Raw genomic sequence first — 13,502 nt, forward strand, 5'->3', positions numbered from 1 at the left:
TATAGTTAGTTAGACGTGTAACCAACATGAAAACCAGAGAGGTGTTTATGGGTGAAAAACGAGCAAATGTGAAGCTGAGAAAAGATGAAAAATCAATCAAACCATTGCACAAACACTGGCAATAGCAAGTACAACCATTTGGAATCTCCTGAGGAAGAAAGAAACCACTGGTGTACTAAGTAACACACCTCAAACGGGTAGATCAAGGAAAACATCTGCAGTTGATGGCAGAAACATTGTGACAGCTGTAAAGAAAGACCCTAAAACAACTGTTAGTGACATCAGCAACAACCTCCAGAGGGCAGGAGTAAAGGCATCACAATCTACTGTTTGCAGAAGACTTCATGAACAAAAGTACAGAGGCTACACCAGAAGATGCAAACCACTCATTAGCAAAAAGAACAGGAGACGAGCCTCAAAAATTGTGGGATACGGTTTTATGGATTGATTTTATGGACCAAAGTGATGGAAAGGCTAAAGTTTGGAGAAAGGAAGGATCTGCTCATGATCCCAAACATACAAGCTAATCTGAAACACAGTGTACACAGGTGTACATTATAGTGCACATTACACAAGTAATGTAATGGCTTGGGCTTTCATCACTTCTTCTGGGACAGGAATCTAATCTTCATTAATGATGTAACACATGATGGCAGCAGCAAAATTAACTCAGAAGTCTACAAAAGTATTTTGTCTGACAATTTACAGAAAGATGCAGCCAAACTGATTGGGAGATCCTTCATCATGCAGCAAGATAATGACCCAAAACATAGTGCCAAAACAACAAAGGAGTTCATCAGGAGTAAGAAGTGAAAGGTTTTAGACTGGCCAAGTCAATCTCCACACTTAAACCCTGTAGAGTATGCATTTTCCCTGCTAAAGAAGAGACTGAAGGGAGTAACCCCCCAAAACTGAGAGAGGCTGCGGTGAAAGCATCACAAAAGAAGAATGCAAAAGTTTGGTGATGTCAATGGGTCACAGGCTTGATGCAGTTATTGAAAGCAAAGGATTTGCAACTAAATATGAAGTCTTTTTCACTTTAATTTATGTTAATTCTATCTGTTCCAATACTTTTGGTAACATGAAAAATGGGTGGGTTCAAACAAAAGGTGCTATCTTCTAAGTTGTGTATCAGATCCAGATGAAAATACCTGTAAATAAAAGCTGAAATGTTAATCTCTCATCTCATATTCATATTTTGATGTCAAACCCAAATGTTTTCAGTCTACAGCAAAAATAAAGGAATTGGCCTTACTGTTCCAATACTAGTGTTGTTTCAAAGTTTAATTTAAATTATGACTAGGATAATACTGTAAGAGTGTTACTGTAAATGCATTTTCCATTCAGTTTTGTAAATCAAGGGAGAAGTCAGAATGATTTTCTGGGGGAATCAATGCCATGCCACATACATGATCTGCAGCCAAGCTGAAAATAACTTCTTTAACACTACAAAGAACGAAGTATGTTATTTGCATCAAAAGCAACGAGAGCTACCACATTATAATTAATTGTACAACACCGGAAATTCATTCTGAATCAGTTTATTCAATTAATTGTCAGTTGCTAGCTTACACTGGGTGCTTATTGTCAATTTTAGATAATAATGTTTAAATGTTCATATGTCTCAATGAGCCTTCTGATTAATTTAGAAGATCAAATATGAATATGACTGTGAACAATAAATAAGCAGTCTAAACTTGTTTTTTTATGATTGTCAAACTTTAAACATTTTATATATAATGCATTTTTGTAATGCTCCATTCAATTGTACCAGTCCTTACAAAGTCAACAGAATGGTCTCTTCAGACTTTATCGTACCTTAACCAGGTCAAAAAAGTGCCATTTCATTCTCAAGCAGCACTGTTGGATATGCACTTCATCCTCTTGAAGACTCAGAAGGACTTTCCTTCTTCAGCTCTTATTCAAGAATCTCTTGGACAACAGATTCTCATCATTGTCCCTCAGAAGACGTGTCCTCCATGCTGGCTATCTTGCTAACTTTCTCCACCAAAACCTCAGGACTGATTTTTGGTAAGCCACTGTCCAAGGGACAACCCTCTACCAGACTGTTCATCGGCGTTGGAGGAACCTGACCATCGTCCTCTAGCCCAGCGTCCTCGGGACATTGTTGCGAGTCACTCTGGTCCTGATTGGAATCATCGTCCAGATCTAGGTCCTCTATGTTCCCACTTTGATACAATTTTCTTTCCCTCTCCTTCAGGAAGTCTGTGATTATGGGCATTACCTTCTTGCGGGATGCTAATGTGTTACCCTGTATAAAGGCCTTCACATCTGGATATGGACTGCTCATTGGCTTAAGGTCCAGACTGGGGTTTTTGGCTTTTTCTAGTGCTTTACTCATCTATGAAAAAAAGAAAATGCAGATATCAGTTAGTAAAGTGAGAAATCTTAAATATTATCTTTCATTTTAAAAAAATGTGTTTTGATTTTATTTTATACATTACTGGTGAAAAGTTTGGGGTTCGTAAGATGTTTAATGTTTTGGAAATAAGTTTCTTATGCTCAGCAAGGCTACATTTATTTGATAAAAATCACAGTGAATATTGTGAAATATTATTATAATTTAAAATTACTTTTTGTTTCTGTTTTAATCCATTTTGAAATGCAATTTATCATTACTCCAGTCTTCAGTGTTACATGAAATCATTGTAATATGCTGATTTGCTCAAGAAATATTTCTTATTGTCTTCAATGGTGTGATGCTAAATGATTTTTGTGGAAACTGTGATAATTGTTTTTTTTCAGAATTCTTTGATGAACAAGAATGTTAAAAATGTAACTTCTTTGAAATAGACATCTTTTGTAATATTATAAATGTCTTAACTGGTCACTTCAAATTCAATTTAAAGGGATAGTTCACCCCAAAACGAAAATGTTGTCCTTATTTACTCACCCTTATGTCGTTCAAAACCTGTACGAGTTTCTTTCTTATGTTGAACATAAAAGAAGATATTTTGAAGAATGCTGATCAAACAGTTGATGGTTCCCATTGACTTCCATATTATTTCTTTCCCTACTATGGAAGTCTACGGGGACCAACAACTGTTTGGTTCTTCAAAATATCTTCTTGCGTGTTCAACATAAGAAAGAAACTCACATAGGTTTGGAACAACATGAGGGTGAGTAAATGACAGAATTTTCATTTTTGGTTAACCTGTTCCTTTAATGCATTCTTGCAGAATTAAATAACTAAAAAAAAAAAAAATCTTACTTTTGAACAGTAGTGCATTTCAAAGTAATTTCACAGCAATTGTTGCCATTTTTACGTGAACGTTAACCAACATTAAAAGACTGGAAATAAAGCATAATAAAAGTACAAACTGGGAAACCTTGTAAATTGGTAATGAATCTTTACCCATCTTAATTCTTGCTGAGGGTTTATCATAAAATACTTTGATAAAAGGTTTGTTTCAAAATTAATTTGCTATTTTTTTTAACTCCTAACCAGGCCAAATATGCAGAATTATAAGTAAGCCATTTGTATCTTCATTCCTGGAAAGATATAAAGCATAATGAGTACCTCTTCCCTGTAGACAGTGCTGGAGCTGTAGACGGCTAGCTGTCTGAAGGGCTCCTTGTTGTCACTGAAAGAGATTGTCATGGCAACCACCAGGTTGTAGTTGTGATTGTGGCAGAACTCACAGAGGTCCTGCTGTAGTCCACGCCTCTGAAGAAAAGCCTAAAGACAGAACAGCACATCTGAGCATCATAAGAAGAAAAAAACCTGCAATCATTTCACTTTCTAAAACATTTTTAAATGAGATACATATTTTCAATACCCAATATTTTTCTTCTGTTGTGTAAAGTTTTGATGCCTTCGAATTCCAACATATATCTTTATTTAAGCTAAGATATTAATAACATTTCATTAGTACAAGGTATTTTTATGAAATATACATTTATTTCTGAGAAATATATCCCCGGTTTCACAGACCAGGTTTAAGCCTAATCCTCGACTAAAATGTAAGTCTGAGCTGTTTCAATCTTAAAATATATCAGTGCCTTTGTTTTGTCTCAAGAAGTACGTTCATAAAAATAACTTAAATGTCCTAATTGAACTATGGCCTAATCCTGGTTTAGTCTAAGCACTGTCTGTGAAACCGGGCCATAATCTTTAAAATATGCACAGATCAAACATTGTTTGATTTTATGAAATACCTCTGATATATTCAGAATCATTTGACAAATATTTCCGATTAACTTTTTTGGCAATTTGACAATTAAAATAATCACGTAATAAACTTTAAATAAGTGGCCTTTTTACTTTGAAGTAATAACTGAGATTCTATGGGTAATGCCATTAATTTTTCAAGTGTTATAATTAATTTTTTGGGGGCCGATTTTAAATCTTTGGATTTCTTATACCAAAATAAATAAATAAATAAATTACAATTTTCCCCCAGTTTCCTGTATTGTGAACAAAGAACGTTTTGATACTTCTCACATCTGATTCAGCAACCTCATGTCTTACTATTGTATGTGTACTAACAAGAGAAGAGGAGAGTGTGTCATGGAGGTTAACGTCAGGTGTAATCAGTGGGTGTGTGAGACAGGCCGCCCAGCCCTGCAGTGAGTCTGGGTGTGTCTGACTTGGAATCGGTTGTGCTTCAGTATTAATGAGGAATTCACATGAGTCATGAGGATGGGCACATGAGCACACTTTGTGCCCACAACAGTAGGTCCTTATATTTCACAGTCTACATTTCCTCTCTGTCTTTGTGGAACCAAGTACTGAGGCAAAATGCACAGCACAAACACAAGATTCACTTCATTTAGGACGAAACATGTAATTTGCATGTGATCTTCTAAATTTAAAGCATAAGAAATAGTCATGCCAGCATGCGTTAGAAATGCTGCAAGCATGCAATGAGATTCCATACATAACTTTTAAGTTACAGAGATACACCAATACACCCCCCCCCCAAAATAAAATAAAATAAATAAATAAAACTAAGGTTATGTATCGTAATCAGCATTTTATTTCTTATCTCTGGATATTCTGCACTGAACAAAACAGACTGGACGCCTCTTTCACATATATCACTATATCACTAAACAAGCATGAAAGCATGAAACTCATTGCTGTTTATTCAGCAACTTGTGCAATAAGTATTTTATAACTTACTTAATAAAACAGACTGAGGTGTGAGTAATGCGTGATGTTCAATCACTAAAAAGTGAGTTTTATTGTTTAAAACGTATATTGAAATGATCATGTTAGTATTATATGTGACCCTGGACCACAAATCCAGTCATAAGGGTCCATTTTTTTTAAAATTGAGATTTATACATCATCTGAAAGCTGAATAAATAAAATTTCCATTGATGTATGGTTTGTTAGGATCGGACAATATTTGGCCAAGACACAACTATTTGAAAATCTGGAATCTGAGGGTGCAAAAAACAAAAATTCCAAATATTGAGAAAATCGCCTTTAAAGTTGTCCAGATAAAGTTCTTAGCAATGCATATTACTAATCAAAAATTACGTTTTGATATATTTACGGTAGAAAATTTACTTCATGAAACATGATCTTTACTTAATATCTTAATGATTTTTAGCATAAAAGAAAAATAATTTTAACTCATACAATGTATTTTTGCCGATTACTACAAATATACCTGTGCTATTTATGACTGGTTTTGTGGTCCAGGGTCACATATTACTTCTTTCATTGTTCCTATGTATTATTGCTTTTAATTATTGCAATTTAAAAAAATGCTAGTCTTATATTTATTTTTAATTTCCTTTCATTGTGTCCATTTGAAAGAAAGACAATGAAAGAAAAAGAAATATTCAATGAATGGACATTACAGAATTTTACTGTAGCAATTTAAAAAATACTTTGTAATTCTTTTTAAGGGTGCAATTGAATGTTTTAAAAACAAAAAACACCAATCAGATCACAAAAATAAAATATATTGTATATATCTGCATAGATATCAGTATAACACAGTTTTTGTTAAAAAGCCAAATCAATACATTCCAAGGTTCAGAAATCATAGAAGCTTTTAGAGGTCAAGTGAAATATATCATAACAGCACTGACCTCTAGTGTCATGTAAATGACACTGACAGCCAATTTCAGATCCCCACCAGATGTTGCTTTCATGTCTTTCGACAGCATCTGTTCCGTAGAGAGGCCTGAAATACAGGACAGTACCGTGAAATGACTTTTAATGAATTCATGCTTTCAAATTACACTGTTTAATATGTCTACATCAGAATCAGAATGAGCTTTATTGGCCAAGTATGTTTACACATATGAGGAATTTGTTTTAGTGACAGAAACTCCACAGTGCAACAGAGACAGCAATAGGACATGATGTGGTACACAGTATAAGATCCTCTCACCGGACACGTCAAACTTGGCATTCTGTAGCGACTGAAAGAGAGGGCCCCTCTGAGGCAGTTTTGGGAAACGTTTCTCCAAAAAGACGGCATACTGGCTGTCCTTAGGGGTGACTTTACCTGCTTCAGGTGCCATGTTAACACAGTCTAGGATAATGGTACCTGTCAACACATACATTTTGCAAGTTAACAAGATGCTATCTTTTCTGCTGACATCTCACATCTCTATCAAGTATCTCCTCCGGCTAAATGCCACTAAAGACCATGCTGAGCCCATCTGATGTCTAACAGCGTCTAACAGATTGAGCCGCAGACATGCTGTGAGAGCTCAAATTCCTCTCCGTGTTTATCACATCGCCATGACACTCACTGTATAAAAGCTGAGCCACTTGTTGGTCGAGCACATCAGGTGATTTTTGGGCAATGCGCTCAGTCACCAAAGTGGCACAGGAGCCCACGGGCTCCACAGTGACGGGACAGGAGGGGGATGTGGGTCTCTGTAGAAGGTGATGGTCAATCACTTCCACAACTGCGTCCTCCAGCTCACTGTCAGCACTACAGAATAACACAGATTTACTATAAAAGAACTGACCAAATCTCCTGATCTTCACTTTAAAAGCTAAACTGGCATTGCACAGATTTTTTTTTATCTATAATTTTTATATTTATATATAAAATATCTATATGTTATTCCATATTATAATATTTATTCACGCATATTATTTTATGGGTTATATAATTTATATTAATATATAGGATAAAATGTCTCAGTTCAGTACGAATCCTGTTTCTGTGGTCACAGGTTTAGTACAATAAACACTTCATATGTTGCTATTAGTGGTGCCCTAATTACAACCCGAATTCCGGAAATTTTAAATTTGAATAAAATGAAAACTAAAAGAACTTCAAATCACATAAGCCAATATTTTATTCACAATAGAACATAGATAACAAATGTTTAAACGGATAAATTTTATAAATTTATGCACAAAATGAGCTCATGTCAAATGTGATGCCTGCTACAGGTCTCAAAATAGTTGGGACGGGGGCATGTTTACCATGGTGTAGCATCTTCTCTTCTTTTCAAAACAGTATGAAGACGTCTGGGCATCGAGGTTATGAGTTTCTGGAGTTTTGGTGTTGACATTTGGTCCCATTCTTGCCTGATATAGGTTTCCAGCTGCTGAAGAGTTTGTGGTCCAACTAGAACGTCAAATTTGGACTCGTCTGACCACAGAGCACTTTTCCACTTTGAAACAGTCCATTTTAAATGAGCCTTGGCCCACAGGACACAATGCCGATGTCGTCTGAGGGCCGAAGACCACGGGCATCCAACAAAGGTCTTTGGCCTTGTCCCTTACGCACAAAGATTTCTCTGAATCTTTTGATGATGTTATGCAATGTAGATGATGAGATTTGCAAAGCCTTTGCAATTTGATGTTGAGGAACGTCGTTTTTAAAGTTTTCCACAATCTTTTTACGTACTCTTTCACAGATTGGAGAGCCTCTGCCCATCTTTACTTCTGAGAGACTCTGCCTCTCTAAGACATCCCCTTTATAGCTAATCATGTTACAGACCTGATGGCAATTAACTTAAATAGTTGCTAGATGTTCTCCCAGCTGTTTTTTTCAAAATTTCTTGCTTTTTCAGCCCTTTGTTGCCCCCGTGCCAACATTTTTGAGACCTGTAGCAGGCATCAAATTAGAAATGAGCTCATTTAGTGGATAAGTGTAAAATTTCTCAGTTTGAACATTTGTTATGTTCTCTATGTTCTATTGTGAATAAAATATTGGCTCATGTGATTTGAAAGTCTTTTAGTTTTCATTTTATTCAAATGTAAAAAAAAAACGTCCCAACATTTCCGCAATTCGGGTTGTAGATTAATATATAATAACTGTTTTAAAATGTTTTAGCACACATTTACAAAAATTCAGGCATATGGTGCAGTAAAATTCTTCATAATTCTACTGCAATTAATTATTATTATAAATGCATTATTGCAATATTGAATATATAACTACTACTGTTCAAAAGATTGTGGCAGGTAAGATTATGAATACTTTAAGTCTCCTATATGCTCACGATTTAAAAATTACAATAAAATTCTAATAACAGTTTTCAATTCTAATATATTTTAAAGCATAATTTATTCCTGTGATGGCAAAACTACATTTTTAACAGTTATTACTCCAGTCTTCACATCACACGATCTTTCGGAAATCATTTTAATACAGTGATTTGGAGCATAAGAACCATATTCTGTTATTATCATTGCTAGAAAACAATTTTATTGCTGCTTAATATTTTTATTTATTTATTTTTTTGGAAATCGTGACTTTTTTTTAGGATTCTTTAAAGAATGGTATTTATTTAAAATAGAAACAGACATTAGGCATATAGACAATTGATTAATTTAATGCATCCTTGCTTAATAAACATGCTAATTCCTTTCAACAACAACAAATCTTACTGACCCCAAACTTTTGAACATTAATATTTATATATATTAAAATGAAAATTCAGTTAATTAATTACTCTAAATTTGCATTCAAGACGAAACATGGTGTAGTACACACATTGCATTTGTGCTACAAAACAGAAGACTGACCTGGGCAGAACATTGTGGTCGACCAGTGTCAGCGTCAGCTGTTTTTTCTTGTGCAGGCCGTGGAGGTCCACCTCGTCCCTGAACAGCAGGCAGTCCTGCGACAGATCGGTCTCTCTCAGCAGAAAGGTGCTGTCAGAGCGCAAGGGAAACTCAGCCCGTGGGATGTTAAGCACAGGGACCGGTATCCTCTTACAATCAAGACTCTACGAGATGACAACATTAATGATGAACAAAACAATAATCCAGAATTATCACGTCTATTATCTCTGGCACAATTTTTCAAGCACTACAGCAAAAGTGGTTTATTAGGTTGGGCATTGCATACCTTAGAAAGAAAGTAGGCGAAGGTCAGGGCTGATACCATGGAGTCTATATCACAAGCCTCATTTCCCATTACGACATGCAGCCCTGGGCTGTCCTTACTACAACCCTGAGAATGAAACAGAACAGTGTCACACGCTGCTGGACTAATATAGGACAAGAATTCAAAACGTTTAACTGCAAACCTAGTTCTTCATAATAAGGCTTTGGTGGCCTCTATTAAACCAGGCTGAAATGCAAAAACGAAACGTCTGTTTGTGGTTTCCGTGACATTACCTATGCACTAATATTTACAGCAAGTACATGACAAGCTGAAAATGCATCCAATAGGCTGTGAGGACTTCCAGCTCCACAAAGTGCTTCATCTGACAAACAATGTTGAATTTATGATCGCCCAGCCGTTCTACATAACCGCAAGCCAGGAGTACAATTTGTCAGAGACAAAACACATTTTGTGGCTTCTCACCAGATATAGTACAGCAGCATACAGCTGATAACACGAATAACAAAACACACATTTTCTTTTAAGGTTAATATTTGTTCTTAAAGGGACAGTTAATCTAAAAATGATGTCATTGTTTACTCAACATCCAAACCTGTATGACTTGCCTTTTTCTGTGGAACATAAAAGGAGATGTTTTGATGAATGGTGACACTGCTCTATTTCATACAATAAAACCATACAGTGTCCAGGGGTTATATCAATAAAAAGAGAAAAAAAGCTCCATAAAAATAGGGCATATCGAGGGTTGACAACCAGAAGGGCGTAAGTTATGTTTCCCCACATTTGTATACTAATGGATGACAGTACTTTTGTACTAGAGCTTTCATTTGATGTATACATCTCCATTTCACTAAAAATGTCACTTACGCCCTTCTGGTTCTCACCCCTCGATATGCACTAAATAGTCAAATTATACATTTGTGAGGAACAGACTTTTTATTAGCTGAAAATCTTCTCTGCCACAGCTCAAATCTCATCCACACTTACACAAATTCAAATACTGTGTGAAAATATTTAATGTTAACAATAATGGCTTTTGTTTTTTCATGTCTTGTAGCCAATTTGTAACCAACCCTCATGTCGTTCCAAACCCGTAAGACCTTCATCTTCCGAAATTCATCTTCAGAACACAAATGATGATAAATAAAGTCTTTATTTTTCTTTTCTTTGCACACACAAAGTATTTTCGTAGCTTCATAAAAATTAAGGTTATGGACAATTTTAACAATGTCCTTACTACCTTTCTGAGCCTTGAGCATGGTAGTTGTGTTGCTGTCTATGCAGAGTCAGAGAGCTCTCAGATTTAATCAAAAACATCTCAATTTATGTTCCAATGATAGAATTGACAATTGCATTTTTGGGTGAACTATCCCAAAAAGTCTGTAAGATTATTCTCACCGAGGCTGCATTTATTTAAAAATAGAGTAAAAATAGTAATATTGTAAAATATTATTACAATTTAAAATAACAATTTTCTTTTTAAATATATTGTTCTTATGGCAAAGCAGAATTTTCAGCAGACACTATCGCTCTAGTCTTCACTGTCACATGATCTTTTATAAATTATTCTAAATATGCTGATTTGGTGCTCATTATTTGTCAATTTAATGCATCCTTGCTGAATAAAAGTATTACTTTCCTTATAAAAAAGTAGTTATGGATTACATTTATGTTACTTAAAATGTGCTTTTCTCTCTCTCTCTCTTTTTTGGGAACTTAAGAACTCACAATTCTATATCGACGCCTATTTGCTGGACCACTTGCGAGATGAAGAGCACTTTTAATAGAATAACATTGAATGCATCGCCTTTTATCTCTCCCCATGATAACTCCTCATCCAGCGTTAATTAGCATTTGGCCTGCTCCATTAGTCCAGCGGAATACAGAAGCCATCTGTGACGTCAGCATTAAATGATGTACTCTGATCTGGGCAACCAGCTGGTGTTTGTTTGAAACGCTGGACAACGGACTGTCAACACAGAGAGACTGAGCTCACAACTGGCACAGACCAGGGGTGAGGTTTTGGCAAGATCTCTCTTTCTCATGTGATAATCATGACCAAAATCCTTGTTAGATGGGGAAGTGCAGGAAAAACGTGCTTATTCATGTCCATATGTGCATGGCCGGAGGACAGCGCAGGAAGTTAGTCACTGCAATGTGAAATGGACCACGGGACAGTGAGTAAACAGTACAGAACCTGCGGGTCTTGGGTCAGGGTGGAAAAGAGCTCTTGTGTGCGCTCTATTTGCAACCTCATGCTTCAGTGCAGACAAAAAGCACTTTAACCACAAGTGCAACCGTAAAATTTCTTCAATCATTGACTGAATTAGTTAAAGAACCCATCTCTGCTTGCTTCCACGAGCGGAGTCTCAAGGTAAACAGGGGGCTTCAGTATATCTACCCAGCAGTGGGTGAATGCAGGTGTCAGGGTGTTTGGGTTTAAAGCAACAGTGTTTAGCGTAGAGAAATGCACTGCTATTGGACAGATGTTGTCAGGATCATGTGCACCGGACAGCAGGTGTTATTGTCTCTGCAAATAGGGCCATCTTCAGTTTTGAACCCGAGTGCATTAAACTGAAAAACTAGAAAAGTGGGAATTGTTCTTCTTATTGACTAAACACACTGACAGCACCTTTAGAAAATACTCTGAAGCTCCAAAAGATCCATTTGCACCAAACAGCTCATTATATTGTTGTAAATAGTTTTTAATTATATATTAAATTTAATTATTTGAATTTTGTGAGTTTTCTATTTCAATATACTGTAAAATGTAATTTATTCCTGTGATGCAAAGCTGAATTTTCATCATCCATTATTACGCCAGTCTTCAGTGTCACATGATCCTTCAAAAATCATTCGGATTTATTAACAATATGCTGATTTATTATCAATGTTAGAAACTGCTTAAGTTTTGAAACTTGCTGCTTAATATTTTTTTGGAACCTCTGATACTTTTTTCAGGATTCTTTGATGAATAAAAAGTTACAAATAACAGCATTTATTCAACAAGTCTTTACCAACACAAAAATTAATTTCTTTCAAAAAACCCTGTTTTTTCCCCCTGTATTTTTGATCAAATAAATACAACTTTGATGAGCATAAGAGACTTCTAAAAAAATCTTTCTGTTCCCAAACTTTTGAATGGCAGTGTGTGCCTTACTTAATAATAATATTATATATATATATATATATATATATATATATATATTACATTTTCACAATTAGGCTATACATGTTAGCCATACGTGTTCCAAATATATTAATATAATTTACTGGTACATGACGATTAACTTTTTAAATAAGATTATATAAATAAACAAGAACAACCATGCTTGCGTACTTTCAATGCATGTGGTCGTTTCTATCATTGGCGCATGCGGCTAGGGTCTTTGCCCGCGCGTCATACCGTATGACTTGTGTCAATATCAAGTGTATATCAAACAAAGCATTCATTATTTATCACACCAAGCCATCATAACGGCGAACACACTCGTGTTTATGTATATCTCAACACACAGTGCAAGCTCTGGCCACATTTTAAGCGGGTAAAATGGTAACGTAGAAGCAAACATACCACGCGTAACCCTCTCTTTTTAAGCGTAACGTTACTGTACCATAGTCTTACCTTAAGCACATCGCGACAGCTCCGTAAATATGCCTCCATTGTTACACGGAGCCCGAGAGTTTTCACGTAACGAGATATCCTAAAGGAGTATAAAATGCCCTTCAGCGACTCTGAAATGTGCAGACAGTCTCAGCGGCTCGCTGTGTGTAAGTAAGTTCAGCCACTCTGATTCAGAGGCGCGTGCGCGAGCAGAAGTCACGTGGTTTGTCGGGAAATGTAGTTTGTTATGGACACGCAAAATCCCTTTGAGATAATCTCTTCTCTATGCTAGTGTTCTCCTAAACGGTGACACATTTTTATATTTTATCAAATATACACGTTTGAATTTAAGAGAAAATGAGGGAAAATTAAACTACTCCTGCACTACACAGATTTTTGTCCACTCAAATGCTAACTACAATAATAAGTCCCTTAATTTGTTGCGCATTGCCTTCATACTCTGCTGTTCTGTAGCCACGGATTTGCGGGTCTTGTCTTTTTCTCCCACAGATGATTTGCAGGACCCTGTTCGTTATTGCATTAAATTATTTTTAATCGTTTAAGCACCTCTGCATCTTTGTCTCCATTGGCAA

General features: G+C 35.8%; 1 protein-coding gene across 2 annotated transcripts; it reads right to left on the reverse strand.

The window, feature by feature from the left end:
* Positions 1–424: 424 nt before the first annotated feature.
* On the reverse strand, positions 425–13,494 carry LOC306877610 (exopolyphosphatase PRUNE1-like). 2 transcript variants are annotated; one of them, XM_079429467.1, is made up of 8 exons: positions 12,931–13,494; positions 9,306–9,410; positions 8,981–9,183; positions 6,742–6,926; positions 6,375–6,533; positions 6,070–6,164; positions 3,542–3,700; positions 425–2,362 (listed from the first exon to the last, which is right to left on the reverse strand). In XM_079429467.1, exons 1-8 carry the CDS (start codon positions 12,967–12,969, stop codon positions 1,952–1,954), a joined length of 1,356 nt encoding a protein of 451 aa, XP_079285593.1. In that variant the 5' UTR covers positions 12,970–13,494; the 3' UTR covers positions 425–1,951. The 2 variants fall into 2 exon arrangements, with proteins under 2 accessions (XP_079285593.1, XP_079285594.1); XM_079429468.1 differs by lacking the exon at positions 9,306–9,410 and having other exon boundaries at positions 431–2,362; positions 12,931–13,020.
* Positions 13,495–13,502: the final 8 nt, after the last annotated feature.

This window comes from Barbus barbus, assembly GCF_936440315.1.
Source record: "Barbus barbus genome assembly, chromosome: 12".
Classification (NCBI taxonomy): domain Eukaryota; kingdom Metazoa; phylum Chordata; class Actinopteri; order Cypriniformes; family Cyprinidae; genus Barbus; species Barbus barbus.

What these genes read in the sequence shown, in the direction of transcription:
- LOC306877610 (XM_079429467.1), bottom strand. Translation starts at nt 12,969, where the DNA reads ATGGAGGCATATTTACGGAGCTGTCGCGATGTGCTTAAG. An exon ending in GCTGTCGCGATGTGCTTAAG is followed by an intron (nt 9,411 to 12,930) that starts GTAAGACTATGG and finishes TTTCATTCTCAG; the next exon opens with GGTTGTAGTAAGGACAGCCC. An exon ending in TCATTTACATGACACTAGAG is followed by an intron (nt 3,701 to 6,069) that starts GTCAGTGCTGTT and finishes TTCTGTCTTTAG; the next exon opens with GCTTTTCTTCAGAGGCGTGG.